At 45.4% G+C, this 24,681-nt stretch overlaps 1 protein-coding gene across 21 annotated transcripts in view; it reads right to left on the reverse strand.

The window, feature by feature from the left end:
• The window catches only part of DOCK9 (dedicator of cytokinesis 9), a 283,179-nt gene that overhangs the window by 149,622 nt on the left and 108,876 nt on the right, over positions 1 to 24,681 (reverse strand). For all 21 annotated transcript variants that reach the window (XM_046028152.1, XM_046028144.1, XM_046028150.1 and 18 more), the window contains exon 2: positions 4,000 to 4,116. In XM_046028152.1, the coding sequence (XP_045884108.1) occupies positions 4,000 to 4,116 (117 nt within the window). The remainder of the gene's footprint in view (positions 1 to 3,999; positions 4,117 to 24,681) is intronic.

A 24,681-nucleotide genomic window follows, 5' to 3' on the forward strand; every position in this document is an offset into this window, starting at 1 on the left:
AAATAAACAAGTAAAGAAAAAAAATATCTTAAAAAAAAATAATATCAAACCACTAGCATGACCCAGTAAAGGACTTCCACCTGAAGGAGAACCGTGACTGGAAGTCAATGGCCAGACCCACATCAGGTTCTATGTGTCTGATGAGAAGGGGAGTGATCCTGGACATTATTTTCAGTCGCGCATAGATGTGCCATTTCTTCAGCAAAAGTCAACTTACATTTCTTGATCTAAAACATTCTAACAGTAAAGAGATTAGGTGGGTGTGAGGTGGGTGTGAGGACACAGGTTCACACAAACACAAGGCCCCGAGCCGTCATCCATGCCACAGCGCAGGTGGTGACCCGGTACCACAAAAGGCGTAAGAAACCATTACGGAAAAGCCCAAGACAATGTACTTAGATGTAAATGTAAAACCTTAAATTAGATGTAAGTTACATCTAATAACTTGATACTTACAGTGTGAACAGTAAGTATTAAAGGGATTAAGAGAATGGGGGAAAAAATCACTGTGGACTTGAACATCTTCAGAGGACAGGGGATGTGAAGTGGCCTCAGCAGGGTAAGAAGATTCTAGAAGGATGGAAGAGAAAAGAAGGTATCGCCAACAAGGAAAACTATGAAGGCAACACAGAGACAGAAGAGAAGAGACCCCAAAGCATGGGGCTGATTCTGAAAAAGGAATGCAGTCAGCCAGTGAGGGATGCATGAGCCTCACACCCCTGTCCCCACCCGGGGCAGATAAAACTCAACTTCATAAATATTCTGAGTGTGAGAACTATGCTTCTGCCTTTTCTAAAATCCACAGTGACTCCATGTCTCTTAGGTTATTTTGTCCACTTCTTTTATTTTTTTTCTATTTTATTTATTTATGTGACATGGGGAGCATGCACTCAAGCAGGGGGAGCAGCAGACAGAGGGAGAAGCAGGCTCCCAGCTGATGCAAAACCCCATCCCAGGACCCTGGGATCATGACCTGAGTCAAAGGCAGATGCTTAACCAACTGAGCCACCCAGGTGCCTGTCTGGATCTTTTAAACACTCTTCTCCCACCCCTCAGCAAATACATTTGACCAAAAAAAATTTCTGTACATAAGACTCATGTTCAGAGAACACAGGTATCCTTGAAAGCTGATCGATATCAGGGAGCCTAGATGGTGCAGTCAGTTAAGCATCTAGCCCGTGGTTTGGGCTCAGGTTGTGATCCCAGGGTTGTTGAGATCGAACCAGGCATCAGGCACCACACTTGCAGGAATCTGCTTCAGACTCTCATCCCCCTAAAATAAATGAATAAATCTTAAGGAAAAAAAAAAACAAAAAACAAAAAACCCTGACCAAGATTAATGTATGTCCTGCTCTAAAACTGTACAATTGTTTCATCACTATCCATACTTACATTTTAGTCGATTATCACTGTAAATGCATTTGACAGAGCTTTGCACAAAGTTCTATTATTTTAACAGTTAACTAATACTGTTTAACTAATAAGCATGATACTGCAAATTAACCCCCACCATGCATTTTGCTCACAATTTGACCCACTTCCTAACCATCTTGCTGGTTTTTTTCCCATATGAAATACGTTTCCCTGATCTAATTCTTCCCTCTGCCTCTAATAATAGAAGGAATTCTATTCTGCCTAAAAATAGAGAGAGGGAATCTGTGACACTTCTAAGACATTTTGCTCATTCAGCTAAGTAGACAATTATTAAAATCACCAAGACAATCTAACAAGAAAGCACAGCATAAATGGCCTTACCTAGAATATAGGAATCTTCAGGAAAACACATAACAGCCTCCAAATTTAAATGGAGCCCATCATAATTGCTGTGATGGGGATCAAAGCTGAAATTCAAGCTCCCCAATCTTTGGGAAAAGCTTCCCGAAAACAGAAAATAACTTCCTTACTCAATCTTGGCCAGTGAGTTCTTTGCCTTTCCTAGAAAATTTATGCCTGGTATCTCCACGGAAATCGTTACAAGCAAAAGGGACAAAGGAGTTTTTCTCGGAGTTTCGATCATCTGGTTCTACAACTGTTTAAACACCCAGGTTCCTTTTCCCTGGGGTAAAAGATGATACTAAATTAACTGTATCTTGTTTTTTTGGTTTGTTTGCACCGTGAGTAATTTTATCTCAGGCTGCAAACAGAACTTTGCATTCTAGGTTGCAAACACTGGGATAACTTTATTACTCATACCAAGAAAAATACATATACTTCATGCTCAGAGAAACTTGAGATAACCTTTAGTTTCCTCGGAGCACACTACAGGAAACATGTGTCAACGCAAAGCCTAATTTGTAATCATCTGATTTAACTTCTCATGCTGATAAACTTATTGCCAAAATCACAGGCGAAAGAAATCATTCTGAGGCTTCCATTTATGTTTTAGGTGAATAGTCCATTATGCAATGACGTTTTCAAAAGCATCGTATTTTGAGGCATGATCTGAAACCACTTATCAGTGGAAGGTACCTGGGCAGCAGAATCACACTCAGGGCCAATGCCACTTCCACGGCATTCCTTATTTTTCAGGAAGGAATTAAAGAATAATCATTTTCTTCACATGTACCTCTAAGAAGTTAAAAAAAAAGTGAACATTTGTGAGAATTCCCAGGTTCGTTGTAAACTGGTAGAAGTTTGGTGGGAAAAAAAAAAACTTCAAAGAATATAACTTAACAATTGTTATCAACATGAAGTTTCTAAAGACAATGCAGTAGGCACAGAACTGTATGTGGTAGGTTATGTTTAAGGCAGTAGGATTAAAAGAAAGTGGTGGGGGGAGGCTTTTAACATCAAGTATTTCAACAGCATCTGTTCTGTTTTGTTTTACAAGTAGGTAGTGATTTTTATTTTACTTTTTAATTTACTTTAATGTTTATTTTTAAGTAGGTTCCACACCCAGTGTGGAGCCCAAACCAGGGCTCGAACTCGTGACCCTGAGATCAGGAACCTGAGCTAGATCAACAGTTGGAGGCTCAACTGACTGCACCACCCTGGTGCTCCCATAGCACTTTTCAAATTAACCTACAAAGAATGAAGCTTTAAAAAAAAAAAAAAAAAGTTCAGTTCGTAGAAAACAGGGCATTGGATGATAACAGCACCAGGTAAAGAAGCTTCGAGGCAGATAAGAGGCACACGATGAGGCAGGTCCCAGAGAGCAAGGAGAGTAACCCGAACCTGCACACAGCCCACAGTGACCGCAGGCGGCCAGGTCTCTAACACCACTGGGGTCCCACTATCACTCCTCACTGACCTCACAGTTCTTGTGGGTGATTCGGCCGCAGGGCTCTCGCGACCTGAGACCTGAAGCAACAATCTTCAGAGCAGCTCCCAGCAGGAGGCAGGCCAAGCAGTCTGCTAGCAGCCCCCACCCTGAGATCCAAGGAACAGCACGTGTCGCTCACCAGAGAGGCAGATGTCAGAACATTCCTGGTTACCCCAAGCCCTTCCCTGGGAGCCCACACGCGGTTCAGGGGTTCTCTCGTGGTAGCTTCCCAAAATGCGACCCTGAAAGGACGCACGACAGAACATTCCTCCAGTTCTCCCCAGCAAATGCTCTCCTTAGCACCAAGGCACAGGCAGAAACCGTAAATGTCTCTTCAAACGAAGCTCATAAGACACAGGAGGTGCTGGTGTCCATTAAATCCGCCCAGAGTATAGCACTTTCATTGAAAGTATAACACACACAAAAAATACTTATGTCCTACATGTAATACATACATGTGTGTATGTATGCATAGGCATGTGTTTGCCTATATGCATATATAAACATATATAACACATATTCATATCTGTATGTATTTATATGCAAAAATAATACCATTTTAAAAAATCAACCCATAAAGGAATGCATGGAAAGACATAACGATATAACTTCTCTCTCTTAAATAACATCTTCATCTTTTAAAAATCCTAAAATTAAATAATCAAATAATAAATCAGTAGATTTAAAACAATTATTTGTAAAGACCAACCACATGGCTCTATTTGAAAGTTAACTACCTGAAAGTCATCGTAAGGGAAGAGCAGCATCTCCCTTAAACAATCATTCAGGATCTGTGTCTTTTTCTGGACGATGACATTTTCATAGTCGAGTGGTTCAATCAGCTTTGGCTTTGCCTAAAAGGTTAAAAAAAAAAAAAAGCAATTGAAACATTCTTATAGATAAATGATTAAAGAACATTACACTGTTTTTGCATTTTCCAACTTTTCTTCAGTGACATTGTGTCAATTTTGCTACAAGGAGAATCAGAAACAAGACAGAAAAGTTATTTTCAAAGGAACAGAAGATGTTTCTGGTACTCTGTCTACAATTCTGCTTTTTTAGTTACGAAATCACAAAGGAGGCTATGAAGTCTGGTGGAACGCCCAGTCCTGACCTGGGTCACGCCTGGCTAGGTCAGTCCCCAGCCAAGCCTCGGGCTCTTCCAGAACTGCCCGGCGTAGACGTCCGACCGTGGGCTGGTAGTGAGGGCTGGATGCCAGCAGTGGCACCCTTCTTGGCCCACCAGGATTAAAGCATCCACAGGGCTCACCATTTCATGTAAGACTTCACGGAACTCTTCTCAGAGTATCAAAATATCTCCCTGTCTCCTGAAATGTCTACATACTTCTTATATAATACTGAAACACACAAAAATGCGAGCTATGAGGGTGAGAGGATGGCATCACCTAAACCAGGGCTTGTGCATGAACCTCAGGAGGTAGGAATGACCATCCCTACATGTACTGAGCAGAAGTAAGAGGCAACAAGCAAGCGGGAAAAGAAATGAGAGAAGATGCTTTGTTTGACTATTTCCAAAGTTAGCTTTCTCAGTAAAAATCTCTCAGTAAAAATCTCTTCTATCTATTGCCAGGCATTGCCATGCTGTTTACTGATCGCTACCCACATGGAAAGCACTACGTGGGCTAGGTCAAGGAGAAAGACACCTATTTAGCTATATCGCAGTATGCCAAGTAATAAAACAGGCACGCATGCGCGTGAGTGTGCACACGCACACACACACATACATACACGTTCTCAGAGGTAGCTAAATCCATAATATCAATAGTTCCTACAGGATTATTTTTGAAATGATTAACAAAAAATCATCTGATTACACAATCTCAACATTTTATGTCTATTCAAATGACGATACAAGTGAAATATATTAAAGACATCCGGTACGTGGCATCACATTGGGGATTGTGGCTGAGGCTGCTATGTGTTCCCCAAACCTCTCTTCTCCTTCTAGGCACAACGGGACCACCTCTCCCAGCCTCCCCGGGGTTAGGCGTGGCCCTGTGTCTTGAGGCCAATGGCAGGTGAGGAGAAGGAGTATAGCCACTGCCAAGCCTGGACCGTAAAATTTCTCTGCCAGAGGCTGAATGACGTATTCCTTCCAAAATCCGCACGTTAAAACCTAATCCCCCGTGTGATGATTTTAGGAAGTGGGGGCTTTGGGAGGCAATTAAGTCATGAAGGTAGAGGCTTTATGAATTGATTAGTAATCTTATAAAACAGACCCCAGGGAACTCCCTTCTGCCGTGTGAGGACACAGGGCTCTCTCCAGACCCCAAGTGGGCTGGTGCCTTGATCTTGACTTCCCAGCCTCTAGAACCGTGAGAAATAAATATGTTGTTTAAGCACACTCCCCCCCATATTCTGCGCCAGCTGCCCTAAGTGACTGAGATAGCCTCCCTCCCTTCTCCCCTCTGCCAGCATCATGTACAGGACTCAGGAGGCCTGAGGAGAGGATAAAGCCCCAAGAGAGAAGGAATCTGGACCCTGAACCACCAAACAGAAGGCTGCCTCCTGAAAACAGGTGCCGAAATATCCGTGAGCAGGAGCAAAAGCACCAACTGTGTGAACCCCTGAGATTCTGGAGTTCAAAGCGGTTGTCGGCTTACTCCACCTAACATACATTCAAATGCCTAGTTTAACTTCAATTGCCTGATTTAAAAGTAGACTCTACAAAGATGTTTGGACATGCTAAGAAAAGAAATGCAATGACCAAACAAGGGCACTGTTATAATTTAGCAAAATATACATTTACGGAAAGAAATAAAAATATACACAAAAAGTTAAAGCTATCCTAGTAGGAGTGTAATTTCTTCCTACAAGATATTCATAATGTTGAACTGTTTCTACATTCAAAAGATGTTCAAAAAAGAGAGAGACTGACACAAAGTGTTTTTAAAGAAAGGATTGCCACAGAAACCAATAAAAACACTCTCCAAAATATTTTAATTTGACTTAAATAAGGTGCTCCTTTATTTTAGTTTGTTACACTGTATGCAGTAATCAGTCCTTAAGTGTTTGTTGGCAGAATGGATCAATGTCATGATTAGCAACACTGTCTCTGGGAACCAGGGCTGTATTCCTAAGAAAACCCAAAGATGCTCATAGCTTTACACAATGACAGAGTTCTGGATAGCGACAGCTACACTTAGAGGTCGGGGGAGATCCAGCAGGATGAGATGGACACTGCATTCTCCCTTGTTCCATACGCTGTCCAGCACATGACGGTGACTAGGTAAGCTCCAAGGGGGTCACCTGGTCCTCTACACCAGCCCTGGGCGCCTCCAAAGCTACCCCTGGGTGTGTTCCCTTCCTATACCTTCCAACAAGGGCCACCAGTGCAGTCCTTCAGGCCACAAGGCAAGGTTAGTCTACTTGTCAGAAAACAGTACTACAATGTCAGCCTTTGTCAGAGAGGGTGCTGAAGGGACCTCCTGAGAAAGGGTCTTTTCCTACCAATGATGTTTGGGAGTTTTTGCCTTGCTCCTATAGCACAGCTCTCTAGGTAAACTGTTCTTGTATTCTTAGAGCAGGGGTTGGCAAATTTTTCCTGCAAAGAGCTGAGAGTAAATATCTCAGGCTCCACCAGCTTACTGTTTACTAAACTCTGAGCACAAAGGCAGCCACAGACAATAAATAAATGGACAGAGTGGTGTTAAAACTTTACAGAAACAGGCAACAGCCAGATTCGGCTCAAGAGTCACCGTTTGCTGATTTATGCTATAGTTTCCTTCACCCCTTAGTAATTAATCCCCTTTTACCAATTTAATAATTCCTTATATTAATTTTCTATTTCCAATTAACTGATACATTTCCTGTCTCTGGGCTGATACACACAATATGTGTACACGGTTTGGTTTTTTTTTAAGATTTTCATTTGTTTATTTGACAGACAGAGATCACCAGTAGGCAGAGGCAGAGGCAGGCAGAGAGGGGAAGCAGGTTCCCGGCTGAGCAGAGAGCCCGATGAGAGGCTCGATCCCAGGACCCTGGGATCATGACCTGAGGTGAAGGCAGAGGCTTTAACCCACTGAGCTACCCGGACACCCCAACGTGTACACGTTCTTAAATGTATTTAATGATTCTCTCTCACCATTTGATTAAACCTAGATTGTTTAAAAGATTGAATAAGTGAAAACTCTAAAAATATTCGCAGGTCAGTTTTGCCTGTTTCTGATATGCTTTCGTTAACTGCATGGATTACTGTTTTCCCCGACTGTATCTCGGAAGTAGCTAATGACTCAATGTAAGGTTGTGGCTGTTAGGATTACCTTGCTTCGGGCGCCTTTGTGTAACCTGGAAGGCTTCACACAGATGATCACACTTCATCCACTGGAAAATTAAACAAGGAGGCCGCGTCACTGCCCTGGTGGCCTCTGTAAGCCAACCAAAATCCAAGTGGGGAATGCCTCAAGGTTACAAAATTATTCCTCCCTTTGCTTCTGCTCTTTCTCTCTGTTAAGTCTCTCCAAGCTCCTAACTGTTCCTAACAACTTCCGGTTTGGTGCCACCTGATTCGAAATGATTTTTGTTCAAACTCTACCAATGCTTAAGACGCCTCAGTTTATCGTTTAACGTCACTTAGAGCCAGTATAAGGTAGAGGCATGGAAACGTCATTCCGTGTTACTGAGGTAGATGACAAGTTGAGCAAGTTGCCGGAAGTGTCCAAGGTAACCTACAGACTGGGTCAGAACATGGCCTCTGTCACAAAGAACTCCTTCTTCTCCAGGCCACCCTTTAACCGATCTGTGCGCACCAGCACTCAGGCAGAGTAAACATGGGGAGGGTTTCTAAGCCAACTTTCTGTTAAGGAATGATGATGCCTGTAAACAGGAAAGCCCACAAGGTTGACTTCAGTATCGGGGAAATCTTCGTGGAAGAATGTCATGTCTTATTTGGTCTCAAGGACTGTGAAGATCTGACACATGGACAGACCCTTAGATCACTCACTGAGATGACTCCTAGAGCCCTGACGGGGCAGCCGTCTTCAGCAGCTGCAGGGAGCGCTTTCCAGGACAGAACCACTGACCCCAAGGAAAAGGGGTCAACTGGGAGGGACTCACTTGTTACCTAAGAACAAGACAAAAGCTCTTGCTTCAGATACAAACAACAAGTCACCCGTACCATGCCTCACGTGGCCTCAGGAGGAGAAAGGGTAAGAATGGAGACCGGTGAGGGAACAGGAAAAGAGACAAGGGTGGGGGGGAGGAGGAAGAGCCAAAGGGGCCAACACCCAGGGGTGAGACAGGCAGGAGCCGCAGAAGTGGAGGAAACACAAGGGGGAAGATAAAGGCCGAAGCAGCAGCTACAAACAAAGGACAGTGGGCCCCTGAGAAGTCACACCTCTGGGTCTACTCAACTGGGGGTTAAGGGCCTAACTGCCCATTTTCTACTCTTCTTTGAAAGGATGATTCACTGGTTACAGCTGTTCACTGTTCTTCAGCGTCACTGAGCTTTTCCAAGTGGTCACATGAGTAGGGAACAGCCCACTAGGGTAGGGAACTGACTGGCTTCGACCATCACTGGTGACAGGAATGACTAACAGCAAAATGAAATTAGCTCATTACCAGACCGCCAGTACCCCATTTCCTGTTTAGTAGAAAGAGCTGAGGGTAGATCTGGCGCGTGGCCTTGGTTTTCAAAGCCACCAACACAATGAAGTTTAATCCTTCCCAGGGTGACACAGGTACAAGAGCCAAGTTCTTGATTTTCTGCGGTCAAAGCAAGATTCTGAGCCCAGAATTACCCAAACCCACCCATGGTCATAGACGGAGCTAATCCAGGGCCATCAGAATCACCATGTTTTGAAAATCTGAGAATACATGGGTTTGGACTTCAGCCAAAGATGCTGTGTTTCGCTAAGCACAATGGGGGTTTGGTCAGCTCTTGAGCCTGCGACGTTCTGAACTTGTACAGGGCGTGATTATGTTGCTTCTGTAGCAAGGGAAAACTGTAAATCAATCTACGTATACAACCTCTTTAGCTTCCGTCCCCATCTGGAAGTAAAATGTCCTCATGTATGAACATTTGCTTCTCAGGTTATTGTGAAATCAGACTGGGAGAGGACCACGGTACTTTGAGTTTACAAAAGTCTGTAAGACTGGTTCTCAAAGTGGGGTCCCAGTAACAAGCAGCAGCACCCGAGAAGCTGATACAAAAGTAAAGTGAATCAGAAACTCTATGGGTAGGGCTTCGGTATCTGTGTTGGCACGAGCTTCCCCAGGGATTTTAGTATATGTGCTGCCGAAGCGAGCACTCCCCCAGGGATTTTGATGTCCCAGAAACTAGGCAGGAATTTAAATATTCAGAGAGGGACAAGGAACAAGCCCAGGGCTGAGCTTTTTAACCTCTTTAGGGCTACAGACCCCTCTGAGAACCTGGGCCCACTCTCCCCAAAATGTGTCTACATACTATTTTACAAAATTTTATACACAGTGCTTGGGAGGGCTGTCATTCCTTGGAGAGTAGCCATGGAACGGAGCTGAGGACATTCTGGACAGTGGGAGAGGGTGGCTTGTAAACATTAATTCAAGACAGCAGGAGGGGCTGGCAGAAGTTAAATGCAGAGCTAAGGGAGGAGGCTGAGCCAGCTGCCACCATGGGCAGGAACATTTCCTCGCTTCAGCACCGAAGTGATGCCTCAAGGTGCTGAAGAAGAGCGAGAATCCTTCAGGTGGGCAAAGTTCTGAACTCCTTAACCCACATGCAGCTGTCCTGTGGAGGCAGCCGTGCGGGTTCTCGCTGTGTCTCTAACCCCCAGGCCCAGCACAGAAGCAATGGGGCTCCACTTGTGACATGAGCCTGCTCCAGTCACTCTCTCACACCTCTGCACCTGTCACGGGCCTACAGCCCTGTGGGCTGCCGTCGACAAATGTCCTATTTTAGCAGAATCCTTCCTCTAAACACCAATCTCCCACAGGCAAATACGCCAACAGAGTGAATGCAGAGTTGCTCCAGCCCCAGGGCACACAAAAATACTTGGCTCTGTACCTGGGGCACACCTCCCGACAGGGACACCCCCGTTAGTAGCAGTCCTAGAGTGTGGATCATTCTGCCTCGGGTTGAAACACCAAGCGAACGGTTTACCTTCTTGACTCTCAGTGGCCTGGGGCAGGGCTGAGTTTCCTTCTCTCTGCCCCCCACACCCCAGCATCTTGCCTAGGACCCAGGGACATAGTGACTACGCACAAAGCTGGGTGCCCCTCACTTGCCTCGACCCCTGTCCAGGGCCTGAGTCTGTGAAGAGTTCTGTTGCTGCTCAGCATCTTGGCTTCCATGGCCACGGTGTCAGTCCACCCAAGGTCATGACTCAACGTCACATGAGGGGTGGCATGAGGGGCTATGTTGTAATACAAGCACATCTCCAAGGGTTTGGCCCCAGGACTGCTTGGGGGTTATTTGAGGTAAGTCATTGCACAATCTGAGAATACCCCCAAATTATTCAGTTCATATATGAAGGAAACCTACTAGAGGTTTTTTACAATCCTAAAAATTTATGTGATGTTACCCTATATTATTAAACTAGAGGGAACTTTGCTAAACAGTGATTAATAAAATACAGATGTTGACTAATGCTACAGGTAAGTTTAAATCACCTATCCTTGCAATAAGAGTGATCAAACCATGATCATATGAAGAGGTGATGACAGTATGAAACCAAACAAAATGTAGGGAAGAAAGTATTACTGAGGTGTACCACGAGATCTATTCATAGAAATGTGTTGTTCTGGGTGCCTGGGTGGCTCAGTGGGTTAAGCCTCTGCCTTCGGCTCGGGTCATGATCTCAGGGTCCTGGGATCGAGTCCCGCATTGGGCTCTCTGCTCAGCAGGGAGCCTGCTTCCTCCCCTCTCTCTCTGCCTGCCTCTCTGCCTACTTGTGATCTTTGTCAAATAAATAAATAAAACCTTAAAAAAAATGTGTTGTTCGCTTGTATTTCTGTCATTTATGTTTTGAGGTAGCATTTTAAAACTTGTCATTTGCTGTGATTTCCTTTCAAATTCTAAATAAATATTAACTTCCGGGCCTCGTTTTGTATTTATAATTTTGAATCACCTTTTTAGACAAGGCCCCCCCACATTCTAAGCTGCATCACTCACAAAACCTGTATCTGCTCAGAGATACCCCACATGTGGATCAAATCGAAGGCAGTGCAGTGCAGGGAGAAGAAACCTGGGCTGCACAGGTGTGCAAGGCTGTTATCTGGCTCTGCTGGGTGTGTGCTGGTGAAATGTTTGATAGAGCCCGCAAACTGGAAGCGCGTGATAAATGGTGTCGTTTTCACTACTGAAATGATAAAATGATATTGAAATGATAAAAGTGTCATTTTCACTATTATAAGCATTATTATTATTAAATGTGTTGTCTGTATGACAGTGATTTTTTTGGGGTGGGGGAGGGGTGGTGAAGGCTGCACAGACATTCAGTTTAACCAATCTGTTCACAACAACCTTCCTGCACACTCCAAGGACATGTAAAATTCAACAGACAACAATGGTAGGGGCACGCACAAAGAAGGAAACACAAAAGGCCAAACAGAGGAAACTGTATGCTAACAGAGATGACACTGGGATTCAGAGACTGAGCCCAAAATAAATATCAATAGACGCTTCCATTAAAAACTGAATGGAGTATTGATGAAGCCTGTGTCAGGCAAGACCGTGAAGAACAACAGTTGGGGGGTTCGGGTGTAGACAGAAGCACTTCAGACCCATTCCCCTAGGGCAGGGCCATGAGAGCAGCAGGACTGAAGATTCTAGAGGCGATGAGGGGCCAGGTGGTGAGCCCCATGTTGCGATGCTCACAGCCGGTTAGGTGGCCCTTCAGAGGACAGAGTGGAGGCAGACTCTACTGGAGAGTCTTGGGAGGCCCGGTGACCACAGACACGCTCATTACAATGAACAGAAATCTTGGCTTCCTTGCTGAAGATCTACAGGCAAGGTCTGAAGCCAAGGCCATGTGATCAGGACAGTGGGAAGAAGGAGCAGCACCTCAAGGAGCAACATGGGTACAGGTTAGCCCCTGATACCACGGCCCCACCAGTCCCCAGCCACTGGTGGAAGCAGGGGCAGCACAGTGAGCTGGGACCCTGGTGAGATGGTACCCTGTGGCTGTCACAGGTGCCAAAAGGCATGCTCCACAGTGTCCTCCCCATTAACCTCCCTTTGAAGCTCTCCAACCTCACTCCTTCCTCCAGCATTTGTTGCTGTGGGTCTGGCTGCCGAACATCCATGCAAATTGAAATTCCAGATCCACAGGCAAACAAGCTGGGGACTCCTCTGGGTGCCAGGAAAATGAGATTCCTCTGGAATCCAGGATAGCTGGAGAGTACAGGCGCACACATGAGCTCAATTTTGGCCAATCATGTATGAAGCCTCGAAAACCACAGGAAGAGCTCAGCAGACAGGCTTACTGATTTCACTGCTTCTCCCTCTGACAGGATAGCTTCCTGGGAACTTTCGAGTCATTTCTGGACTTTGTGTCTCTGGTAATTAAATGTTAACACAAGCTCAATCCTGAATACAGCTTCTTGAAATAGCAAATTGAGGAAACAGCAACTCTTGGAGCTTTCTATTTTAAGAAAAGAGAAATTTATTGTTTCTGCTTATAAAGAATTTAAAACTTCCTTGATTTATCTGCATGACTGTAAAAGCTACTTGATTGGCTAAGATAAAAATTCCTCATGGAACTTAGTCCATTTTCAAAATGGTGCACTTCTCGACGCTGCAAACAGGACCCCAACACTGTCACTGGGGAGGGGAGCACGCAGCCTGCAACGAGAAGGCTTCTTCCGAAGCCAGAAGTCAATCAGGGCTACCCAGTGAGCCTTCCTGTTGCTCCTTTCCTACACACGACTCTCACTGCATCTGCTCACCAAGAACTTCATGAAGTGGTTAAATCTGAAGAGAGGGGCGCCTGACTGGTTCAGTAGATTAAGCCTCTGCTTTTGGCTCAGGTTATGATCTCAGGGTCCTGGGATCGAGCCCCGCATCGGGCTCTCTGCTCAGAAGCCTGCTTCCCCCTCTCTCCCCCACCTGCTGCTCTACCTACTTGTGATCTCTCTCTCTGTCAAATGAATAAATAAAATCTTAAAAAAAAAAAATCTGAAGGGAAAATCCTCATTTTCCTATCATTAGTAATTGCATCCCTTCCTCACATGCAAATGTCATTAGCAGCTACGTGCTCCCTCTCTCCACAGACTTTTACTGAGCCTGTCCCTATCCATATGCATTGAGCCAGGTCTTTGGGACACCAAGATAAAAAGGACACAGACCTCACTCTAGGGAGCTCACAGTCCAGAGGGGAGACAGACAGCCGTGGCATTTGACCCCATTTAGAATGAACTGGCTTCCCCCCGCACCCACCCACCCCAGTTAGATTACAAGCTCCACAGAGGCAAAGATTACCATTTTATTTACTGTTCCCTCAACAGCTAGAACAAGGCTTGGCCGAGTGTGGGCACCCGATGAATATGTGTCAGATGAGGGACGTAACCTGACAATGTGGGGTGCTTCAGAGCCGAGTCTAAAAGAGGAGTGGGCCAGCCAGGATTCGGAGTGGACCGGGGAGTCCTTGCAGAGAAAATGGAGACACCAAGGAGCCACGTTCCTGGATGGAACCAGATTTTGTACAGCCTGAAATCTGCATATTTGAAAGGGGAATGGGTTAAAAAAAATACAAAATTTTGAATATAAAGTTGCTGGAGGGCCTCCCAGGGCCCTGGCAGGAATCTGGAAACTGAAGAATCCTTAGCTTCCAGATAAATCCTCCTCTCAGCTCTGTGAGTTCCAGAAACAGCGATCTGTTCAGGACAGCTTGGGCAGAGGTGCATAAAGGGAACGAGGTGCCAAGAGGCCAAGGGCTTGGGAAGCCGGTCTCCAGGGGTTCGGCAGCATCTCTGGAAACCCAACGTGAGAGAGGAAATGATATTTAAGAGAACTCCTTTCTGAAAGGGCACCCTATGGGGCTGCCAAGAACACGGAGTAAGTGACCCGAGGTGAGCAGGGGCTCTGCAACGGCCGTGCCGGGGAAACAGAATGCTTAACCGGAGGACCCTGCTTTCCCCGGACAGGCGGGCAGCGCTGGAGTCGGAGAGGACTGGCTGTGCCCCCAAGCAACCCTCTAAACAAGCTCAATTAACTTGTCCACCATCTAAAATAGTAAACAACTGGGGTGCCTGGGTGGCTCAGTTGGTTGAGTGTCTGAGTCTTGAACTCAGCTCAGGTCTTTTTTTTTTTTTTTAAATAAATATTTTATTTATTTATTTGACAGAGAGAGAGGTCACAAGTAGGCAGAGAGGCAGGCAGAGAGAGAGGGAGAAACAGGCTCCTCACTGAGCAGAGAGCCCGATGCGGGGCTCGATCCCAGGACTCTGAGATCATGACCTGAGCCGAAGGCAGAGGCTTAAACCACTGAGCCACCCAGGCGCCCCTCAGCTCAGGTCTTGATCTTGGGGTTGTGAGTTCAAGCCCTGCTCTGTGCTGGGCGCAGAGCCTACAGACAAACAAACAAACAAGACATAAATAAACAGTAAGCAATCTGAATGGCATCTGTTTGAGGAGGTACCTACCAATGGCTGGCTGGCCTGGGGTGCCCACACCTCTCTGAGCCACCCCTGGACTACCGCCTACACTGGAAGAGGAGGCCAGAGTGGCAAGTGCGCCAGGCTGTGATGGGCCCCAAGGAAGGAAAGTGGTGCAGGAGGAAGGGGGCTAAGCGGCACAGAACCAGGTCCCGTGCCATGTTCTCCCAGGAAAGCGCCCTCCCACTGCCTTGTCACACACATGCTCTTCCTTCCCTTGACCCGGGACTCGAAAACTTAAGAGATCATGATAATCAAAATGTGATCACGTCCCCTCCAGTACCACACGTTCTTTTCCAGACTGTTCCTCGGTGTGCGCGGGAACAATGGCCTCGGCGGCTTTGAGAAGCACGAAAAGGAGCAGGAGGTCTGGTAACCCTAGAACTACGATGTGCAAACACTGGAACCTGAGATTCCCTCTTGTTTCACAGATAGGAAAACCCAGGAGCGTGGGAGTTTCGTGACTGTCCCCGGGCCCATGGGGAGTTGCCGGCGAGCATGGGCCTGGATCCCAGGTCTCCTGACCCCTGCTCCATGCTCTTCCCCTCGGCCTCCACATTTTGACTTTTGCACTTTCAATAACCGTGTGCACAAGCACGCGATACAAAGAACTGGAGGAAAAAGAGACCTTATCGAAGCTTGGACTGCGAAGCAAGCTCAAACCTGAGCATTCCCACACGGTTAATTAACTGGTGAATGTTTAGAAGACTGCATAGCGGACACCAAAGCCTCAGACATTAAATGGATTTCTCACATGGAAGTGTGGTGCTGTCCTCAGAGCAGGCTAAAAGAATGACGCACTTGTGAATACCGTTCTTTATATTATAAAGACTGATATGATGCTGAATTCCCTTTTTTACTCTTTTAAAAAAGCCCTCAAATGAGAGGACTTGTCACTAAGTGAAGATTTTATTTAACGAGGCATGTCAGCATCAGCAAAACTTGGGACACGCAACATCACTTTGATGGAAGGAAGGAAAAGAGTCTGGGTTTTGTATTTGTCAGTTTTATAAATAACTGTGGTTTTCCAAAAATTATTATCCTATTACTAAAATAAACAGAATTAAAGACCCTGTGAAAACCGCCAAATCAATAACATCTAGAAAATGGTCTAAGAGACACGTAAGGATGCAAACTGAGGTAGTAAAGATAACACCAATTAATAAAAACCCACAGAGCTCCTAGCATTTAGTCAGCTATGCTCAAAGGGGCTGTGCAGAGAATGGTAATCAGAGAAGCCCAGACAGGGGTGGAGGGAGACTCCTCCAAGCCCGGTGCCCAGGAGGCACACGAGAAGAGAGCTGAGTGGCATGGGGATGTCGTCCTTGCAAAGACCGTGTCTGAAGGTCTTCTCCCTTGACGCGGGGCATATGCTAAGAGAGGCAAAAGAGGGTGTACAGAGGAGAGAGAGAGAGAGAGAACAGACCAAGAGCCTGGGGGGGCGGGCTCAGCGTGGATGCCTCTCACGCATCCATCCCAGCTTCCAATTCTGCCTGCCATTTTTGCACAAGCATAAAGGAATCATGAAAGCAAAAAATAAAAAGATGCACCAAGATAATTGTATAAATAATTCTGTCTTAAATCTGTATGACAGATCCTTTTCCAGCCAACAATTTTTCTTTCTAGCATTTTGCTTGAAATTCTTAATTCCTCCTATGTCAATAAAAACTATTTTTGGAACTCTGAACTGAAGAGGTCAAGTGATTAAGCTAAAAGGCTTTAAAAGGTCCAATATAGTCAGATTTCAAAACAGGGCGGATGGGAGTTCATTACACTGGTCCAAGGGTTCTCAAGGTGCCACCCCACACCAGCAGCTCCAGCATCATCTGGAACTTGTGAGAAACGCAAACTCATCCCAGGCTTACTGAATCGGGTATTCTGGGGGTGGAGCCTAGTGGTCTGGGTTTTTAACAAAGCCAGGTGATTCTGAGGCTCAACCAAGTTTGAGAAGCCCTCTTCTAGTTTACTTCTAGTTTCATATTTAAAAAGTATTTTTAGGGGGCGCCTGGGTGGCTCAGTGGATTAAGCCGCTGCCTTCGGCTCAGGTCATGATCTCAGGGTCCTGGGATCGAGTCCCACATCGGGCTCTCTGCTCCGCAAGGAGCCTGCTTCCTCCTCTCTCTCTGCCTGCCTCTCTGCCTACTTGTGATCTCTCTGTCAAATGAATAAATAAAATCTTAAAAAAAAAAATAAATAAAAAATAAAAAATAAATAAAAAATAAAAAGTATTTTTAGGAAATCCTAGTTGCAACTGCTTATTGGCTATGCGGCCTTGGGGCAAGTTACTAAATCTCCGTATCTACATCAGAAAATGGGAAGAGTAACAAGTTCTCTGTCATCATCCCATGGTTACTGAAAAGTTTCAACACATAGTGACTGTCAGGGCAGGAATGAAATGGTGGTCATGAGGATCCTACAAAGTCATGTCACCCGGACATAAGAAAACTTTGGTGCCTACAAAACACACGTGCCTTTGCTGGATCACACACACATTATCTCACAAAACCTCCTCCCAAATCATCATCAGCATTTCACAGATGAGGAAATTGAAGTTCAGGGGGTTACATAAATGAGTGGAGGTCACACAGATGGCGACCGTTGGGTCTCCTGGCTGCAAGCCCAGGACCCACCTGCGATAAGCACGATGGAACGTCAAAGTTCTAGAATAGGAAATGCTTCCCAATGTCTCCACTTCCCCTTGCCCCACACCTTACGGGTCTCCATTACCTTTTCCACATATAGTCATGGAATGCTGGTACTGAGGCCACACAATGATTTTTTGCAAATGTACTACAACCATAGAAGGTGAACGGCCGACAGGAAGTGGTACAGATAACAAAAGGGTACTGGCTAAGATGAAGACAGAAAAGGGTTGTGACTTCGTTCACATAAATGTGCACTTCTGTGCTCAAGTAAGCACTCACGTAAAATGCTGGCTGGCGTTTTAGATCAAAAATAACAGAAGTACAGGAGTGTTTCAGGGCATAATATCCACAGCCTACTTAGTCAAGTAGCTTCCTCCAGATGCAGCCCTTTTTACTTCTGGCAGTTCAACCCCTGCGGATACTGGTGGCTAAACCTTTGAAGCGGGAGAGGGAAGGCTGAAGAAGATCCAGGCTCTCCTGGAGGGTCCTTTCTGCAACCCATTCTTTGCCAATACATTTCTCCAAGAGTGACCAGGACCACGCCAAAATGAACAGAAGAAGTGGCGGGGGGGAGCATTGATATTATGTCAGAGATGGAATACAAAGAAAACAAAACACTCATGGTTCCCACTGGGGCCTAAGCTCCTCCCCCTCTTACTGCGAAAGCTGGAGTATAAGCCTCAGCTACAATGCAGCAGAGCTGTATAGAAACTGAACGTCCTAGAAGAGCAATGCCACCACGGAGCACACAGCCTGTGGGAAAATGTGGGGCGAGGGTTAGGGAAGGCTTCCTGGAGGAGCGGGCATGTGAGCCGCGACTTAAAGAGCAGACAGGACGGTCTGGTAGTGAGGCATGCCAGGCACAGGAGGAGCTGTGGTTGGGATGCATTCTGGAAGGTGTGAGAGAGGAGGCCAGCAAGCCAGTTCAGGACTGGCCTCCAAGGATCAAGTAAGTCATGCTTTGCCTTCTCTGCAAAGGAAAGTTAGAAAAGGAGTTTAACTGGGTTTGGGAAAGAGCAGTCTGGCAGCACGTCGGAGCACAGCTCAGAGCAAAGAAAGATTCACTGTGGTAAATTGACCGGGGCAGTCTAGATAACCTTTGGAGACGAGCTCACTGGAGGGCAGTCACTACTACTATCTACATCTGATAGAAGCCCAGACTTAGCTCAGAAATGTCAAGTAGGTTTAAAAGACACGGGACCCAGGTCTTATGCCTGAGCAACGGGCTCCTTGCATCAGTCACTTCTGCTTCACCCCTGTTCCACAGCAAGGAGATCCCGAAACAGAACTTCGGCCTGGTCCTCCCCGAGAACATGGCTAAACCCTCAGAGATCCACTGGGAGGTGGTACGTACTCTTGTCTGCAAAGTGAGCACTAGAAACTTCTAAAGCCTCAAAATGTCACTCTAAGAGAAACTTAGGACTAGGTATATCACATTACAGGGATATTTCAAACTTCTGGAAGGTGGAGGATAAACTATAATTTCCAAGCCTTCTTGCTTCTAAAATTATAGTCACAGTGATACGTCATCTGCAGGCTTGTCAGGCCTTTGTGACTGTCCTGCGTGGTTCTCCCTGCTAACCCCAAACTCTGCCGCTACTTCTATTTATTTCCAGGCTGGCCAACCATTTCACTGATCTTACCCACTACATTGGGGGGGCAATCCAAGATCCCCTATTTTGTAGCTCCTACAACTCAAAACCCAGAAAACTTTGAGTAAACAGAACACAGAACCTGAAACGAAAACTGCAGGCTCTTGGCCTGAGACTCCACCCCAGGTTATTCTGGGAGCAAAGCTAATAACCCCGAACCATGGAGCTTTAGCCCCAGAAGAGAACTCAGATTATTTACTATGTGCTTCTCATTTCACAGATGAGAAAACTGCTGAAGCCGGGGCTGGGGCAGGGGAGGGGAAGGAAGGGGGACGATCAGCAGGGGCTGCAAGGCAGATCTGAGACCAAAAATATGTCTCCGGTCTCCAAAGGGCTTTCTGTGAGGCCACCCACGCCACCCTCTGCCTGTGACATAGCTCAGCTGCCCCGAACCCAGCCACGAACCGTCAAAGAGCGCGTGGAGCAAACAGCTGCCTTCTCCAAACCCAACAGGGACCAAGGTGTCCGTGTTACTGGTTAGGGAATAAGCATTTCAGGGTTATCCTGGGTCTGTACATTCATTAAAAAATACATCTAGGGAAGAGAGTAAGATGTCTCCAGACTCGGATACTCTGTCAACCCCGACCCCTACATAACCTCCTGGGAGTATGATAAACTAAGACAACCAAAGTAAGAAAGATTCCCGGTACCAATGGATTCTCTTTGTTCATATTTCCAACTCCTTCAGGCACAGGCATTCCTCTCCTTGTCTACACTGCTCAGCCACTGCCGTTCTGTCACCTGTAAGTTGTTCTTTCTCCAAAAATTTTTAAAATTTTTTAAGGGCAAGGAGTTTTTCAACCTTTCTCTTTCATTATAATACCAACGCTAACCCTAAGCAAATATGTTTGTATTTGTTCATGAACTGTATGTTAAGTGTCCAGGTACAGATTTTGGAAAATCATCTCACTGGAAGCCAAAAATCCACGGCTCTGGCAACTTCTACCAAGTTACCTAACCTCTCTGTGCTGCGTTCTCATTTGTAAAAAAGAGAAACAATAATAGCACTTGTCTCCTAGAACTGTGAGAATAGAAATGATCTGTTTTACAGGCTTAAAACAGTGTCTGACACAGAGCAAGACACTATCATTTTTGTTAGTACTCAAAAAAAACAAAAAACAAAAAAAAACAAAAGAAAGCAACTGGCATTACCTTGCCATAAAAAAACAGCGATCAGCCCTCCTGCCTCCCCGCTGATTAATGACAGGAGAAAGCAGCACGCAGGAGCTGGGTGCGTTTTCCTGTTCTATGTGAGCAAGAATCCCAGAAAGCGGAGAGTGGCTCTGGGTTGTAATGGGTAGTGCCACAGTTGTGGAAGTCCCTCCTCTGGGACAGTTTCCCATGCCTGCAAGCTTAGTCAATGCACCCCAACCCATCTAAGCATGCAGTCCCCAAAGATTCCTCCCAGTGACAGTGGCACAAAATACGTGTGCTCCTTCGGGGGCCTCATTCATGCAAACTGTTTATAGGGACAGTTGGGGGTCCTTGTGCCTTCTGTAACGCAGGGCTGGGCCTGCTTCGGACGCTAAAAATTCGAGAAAACATGTCCTTGCTGGAACTATGATTTAAGTGTTGTCTGCCTAAGTGGAAAAGGATGGGTGAGATTAGCACTCCTTGTTCCTAATAAATACCATATGAGAGCCCTTCATTAGCCAGACCTGGCTGCTTGTGGAGAGGAAGGGTATTAGTAAGTGTAAGTCTGGCAAGTCTCAGTGCTTATAAATGTGGGTTGAATAAGAAAACAAATAAACAAATCAAGGGGAAAAGTGAAGACTTATGGTCCTGAATAAATGAATTTTCCTGGTTTTAATCACCTGGGAATATGTCTCTTCAGAAAGCTTACAGGAAATTTCCTGCAACACTCAGTATTTTGAAAACACAAAGGAACTACTTATTAAATATCACCAATGTCATTAATATCATTAATTACTTCTAAAGATGCCTATAGGGATGCCAGAAAATCTGCAAGGCCAAAGGGCTTTATAAGCATAATTTAATTAACTCAATCACAGTCATCTAAAGTTTTATAGGATTTACACAACAACATGATCATTGCCCATAACCTTATACTTCGGGGTTTGTGTCCTAATTCACTTCTTTGTCTATTTCTAGAGTAAACAGAACTTCAGAGAGAGAAAAGGTTTCCCAGGCAGCACACCTCCTTGTCGGCCAAAAGCTGGGTCTCCTACACGTTACTACGTCGCCACAGGTACTGCCTCCCATGCAGGCATTTAGCTAATCATGTGTTCATTGAAAATATCAAACTAAGAATTCAGACTCAATTTTTACCACTTAAAGATCCCAGAAAAATAGCAAAGAGAAAAGGTGTCTCGAAAAATAAACTTTTGGGGGCCCCTGGGTGGCTCATGGGGGCTAAGTGTCCAACTCTTGATTTCAGCTCGGGCCGTGATCTCAGGGTCCTGAGATCGAGCCCTGCATCTAGGTCCGCGCTCAGCAGGGAGTCTGCTTGAGGTTCTCTCTCCCCTCTCCCCTGCCCTGCTCACACTCACTCATGCATGTGCTCACTCGCTCTCTCAAATAAATCTTTAAATAAAGAAACTCTTCAAAAAATATCTAATGAGGGGGCGCCTGGGTGGCTCAGTGGGTTAAGCCGCTGCCTTCGGCTCAGGTCATGATCTCAGGGTCCTGGGATCGAGTCCCGCGTCGGGCTCTCTGCTCAGCGGCGAGCCTGCTTCCCTCTCTCTCTCTCTGCCTGCCTCTCTGCCTACTTGTGATCTCTCTCTGTCAAATAAAAAAATTAATTAAAAAAATACTTAAAAAAAAATCTAATGAGTATATCTAACACATGAAAATTCACCTCTTCTTTATCTTCATATCTTTCAACCTTCCAAATTCCCAAAATGAGACCTGTACTACAGTTCTCCGATGCCTGTTGAAAATAACCCAACAAAAGGGCAATATGAATGACATATACCCCAGCCACTCCTGACTCTTTGAGGCCACACCTTATTCCTCTAAATTGCTGAGAAATAACAATTAGAATATATTATTTCCAGGAATTTAGAGTTGGGGGGGGGCAAAAATAGATATTCAAATGTAAACAGGGTAACTAACCTGCAGACGTCAAGAATATCCTGATTGTTCCCCTGTTAGTCATTCACAGCCCACAAAGTCATTTTTCAATGGGGCTGGCAGTGAGCCTGGATGGGCATGGAGAGGTTTCGCCATGCAGAGCGTCCCCTGCTTACCATCAAAATGAGGGGACAAGACCCATCTATGAAGGTAAGTGTAAGTGGAACCCAGTAGCCCCTGAAACTTCAGAACGTCCACCCACCTACTTCTCTAAGAGACACTGGCTTTACCTAGCACAGAACAAGAAGCCGCTGCTCAGGGAGACCTCAACCGTTGTCCTGGCAGAGGAGAAAGAAACATAAACGCCCGAGAAAGCAGCAAGAGGAGACTTGTGATCGATGTTCTACAGAACAAATACTGGCTTACATTAAGTGCTTTAAGATATATTTATAGTTGCTAGTAAGCACACTGTTAGTCATCCACAGCACACAAAGGCATTTCTCAATGACCGTCCATTGTACTAACTGCAAAGAATTGGAAACAAATTAAATAACCATCAAATTATGATACTGCCATAAAACTGAGAATCACACAGCCATTAAGAATAATGACATAAGGGGCGCCTGGGTGGCTCAGTGGTTTAGGCCGCTGCCTTCGGCTCAGGTCATGACCTCAGGGTCCTGGGATCGAGTCCCGCATCGGGCTCTCTGCTCAGCAGGGAGCCTGCTTCCCTCTCACTCTCTCTGCCTGCCTCTTTGCCTACTTGTGATCTCTCTCTGTCAAATAAAATTTAAAAAAAAAAAAAAATCTTTAAAGAATAATGACATAAGTCAGGGCGCCTGGGTGGCTCAGTGGGTTAAGCCGCTGCCTTCGGCTCAAGTCATGATCTCAGGGTCCTGGGATCAGGTCCTCCTCTGCTCAGCAGGGAGCCTGCTTCCCTCTCTCTCTCTCTCTGCCTGCCTCTCTATCTACTTGTGATCTCTCTCTGTCAAATAAATAAATAAAATCTTTAAAAAAAAAAAGAATAATGACATAAGTCTATGGTGATAAAGAAAGATGTTTTTGATATGTTCTGGGAGTAATTTAATGCAGAAATCTATAGTATGGTACATTTTCCAAACACATACGCCATAAGAAGTTATATTTTCATATGCACAGGAGAAAGTCTGAAAGTGTATACTATACACCAGGGGCGCCTGGATGGCTCAGTCAGAAGAGCATGCAATGCTTGATCTCAGGGTTATGAGTTCAAGCCCATGTTGGGTGTAGAGATTACTTTAAAAAAATAAAAACAAAACAAAAAAGTGTATCCACCAAATAACTGATTGTGGGCACTTGTAGTAAATATAAGGGCACTTTATCTTTCCCTATTTCTACACTATATTTACACGCACTCATTACTTTTATGGTTCCTAAACTATGCGACAGTTTCCCCAAGGACTGACTGTGTACATAACTAAATCAGCAAAACTTGACTTTAAAATGTTACCTGTGGAATAAAGTAAGTTCCTTACCTTTAAATGTTACACACATACTCTCACCAAGTACCTGGGCTACTGGAGATGATAAGGAACAGCACTAACAAACAGATCTCATGACTGTGCTGACATACTTTTTTAAAAATCATCTTGGAAAAAAAGGCTGTCTTCCCCGCAGTTTACTGGGTTCTCATTTGCTGTAAGGAGCAATAATCACAAGTAAGAAGATCTGCCCTGGACAGAGGCCCTGCTGCAATATCCTTGCTTCTCTTACCCATTACTAGCTCTGTATTATCTTGCTTCCGCCTGGGGAAGAAGAGAAACAGTATCAGATAAGAAAAAGCTTCTCAGGGGGCGTCTGGGTGGCTCCGTGGGTTAGGGCCTCTGCCTTTAGCTAGGGTCTTGGTCCGGGGACCCTGGGATCGAGCCCTGAGTCGGGCTCTCTGCTCGGCGGGGAGGCTGCTTCCCTTCCTCTCTCTCTGCTTGCCTCTCTGCCTACCTGTGATCTCAAATAAATAAATAATCTTTTAAAAACAAAAAGAAAGAAAGAAAAGAAAAAGCTTCTCGGGTGTGTCCCTGCTGCCTTCACCCTTCTCTCACACCTGTCCCTGCAGATGCTCAGGGCCTGAGCTCCCCATGCAGCTTCTGGACTCAGCTGGTACAGTGGCCGCCGGCACAGCCTCAACCAGGACAGCGGAAAAAAGAACTCCCGTGGACCGGCCTAGGGTGAGACTGACCGAAACAAGTAACTGGGATGCGAGCAGCTGATGTTTTGAGCACTAGAAAGAGAAGGAAGTTTTGTTTTGTTCTGTTTTTTTTTTTTAACTAATCTCTACGCCCAACGTGGGGCTCGAATTCATGACCCGGAGAACAAGAGTCACATGCACTACGCTACCAACTGAGCAACCAGGTGCCCTGAGAAGGAAATATTTTAAAAGTCACTTGTGTGATTTAAAAAAAAAAAAAAAAAAAATCACGCAGCATCTCTCTATAGTGTATTTAAGCCTCTGGATAAA

This window comes from Meles meles, chromosome 14, assembly GCF_922984935.1.
Source record: "Meles meles chromosome 14, mMelMel3.1 paternal haplotype, whole genome shotgun sequence".
Lineage (NCBI taxonomy): Eukaryota > Metazoa > Chordata > Mammalia > Carnivora > Mustelidae > Meles > Meles meles.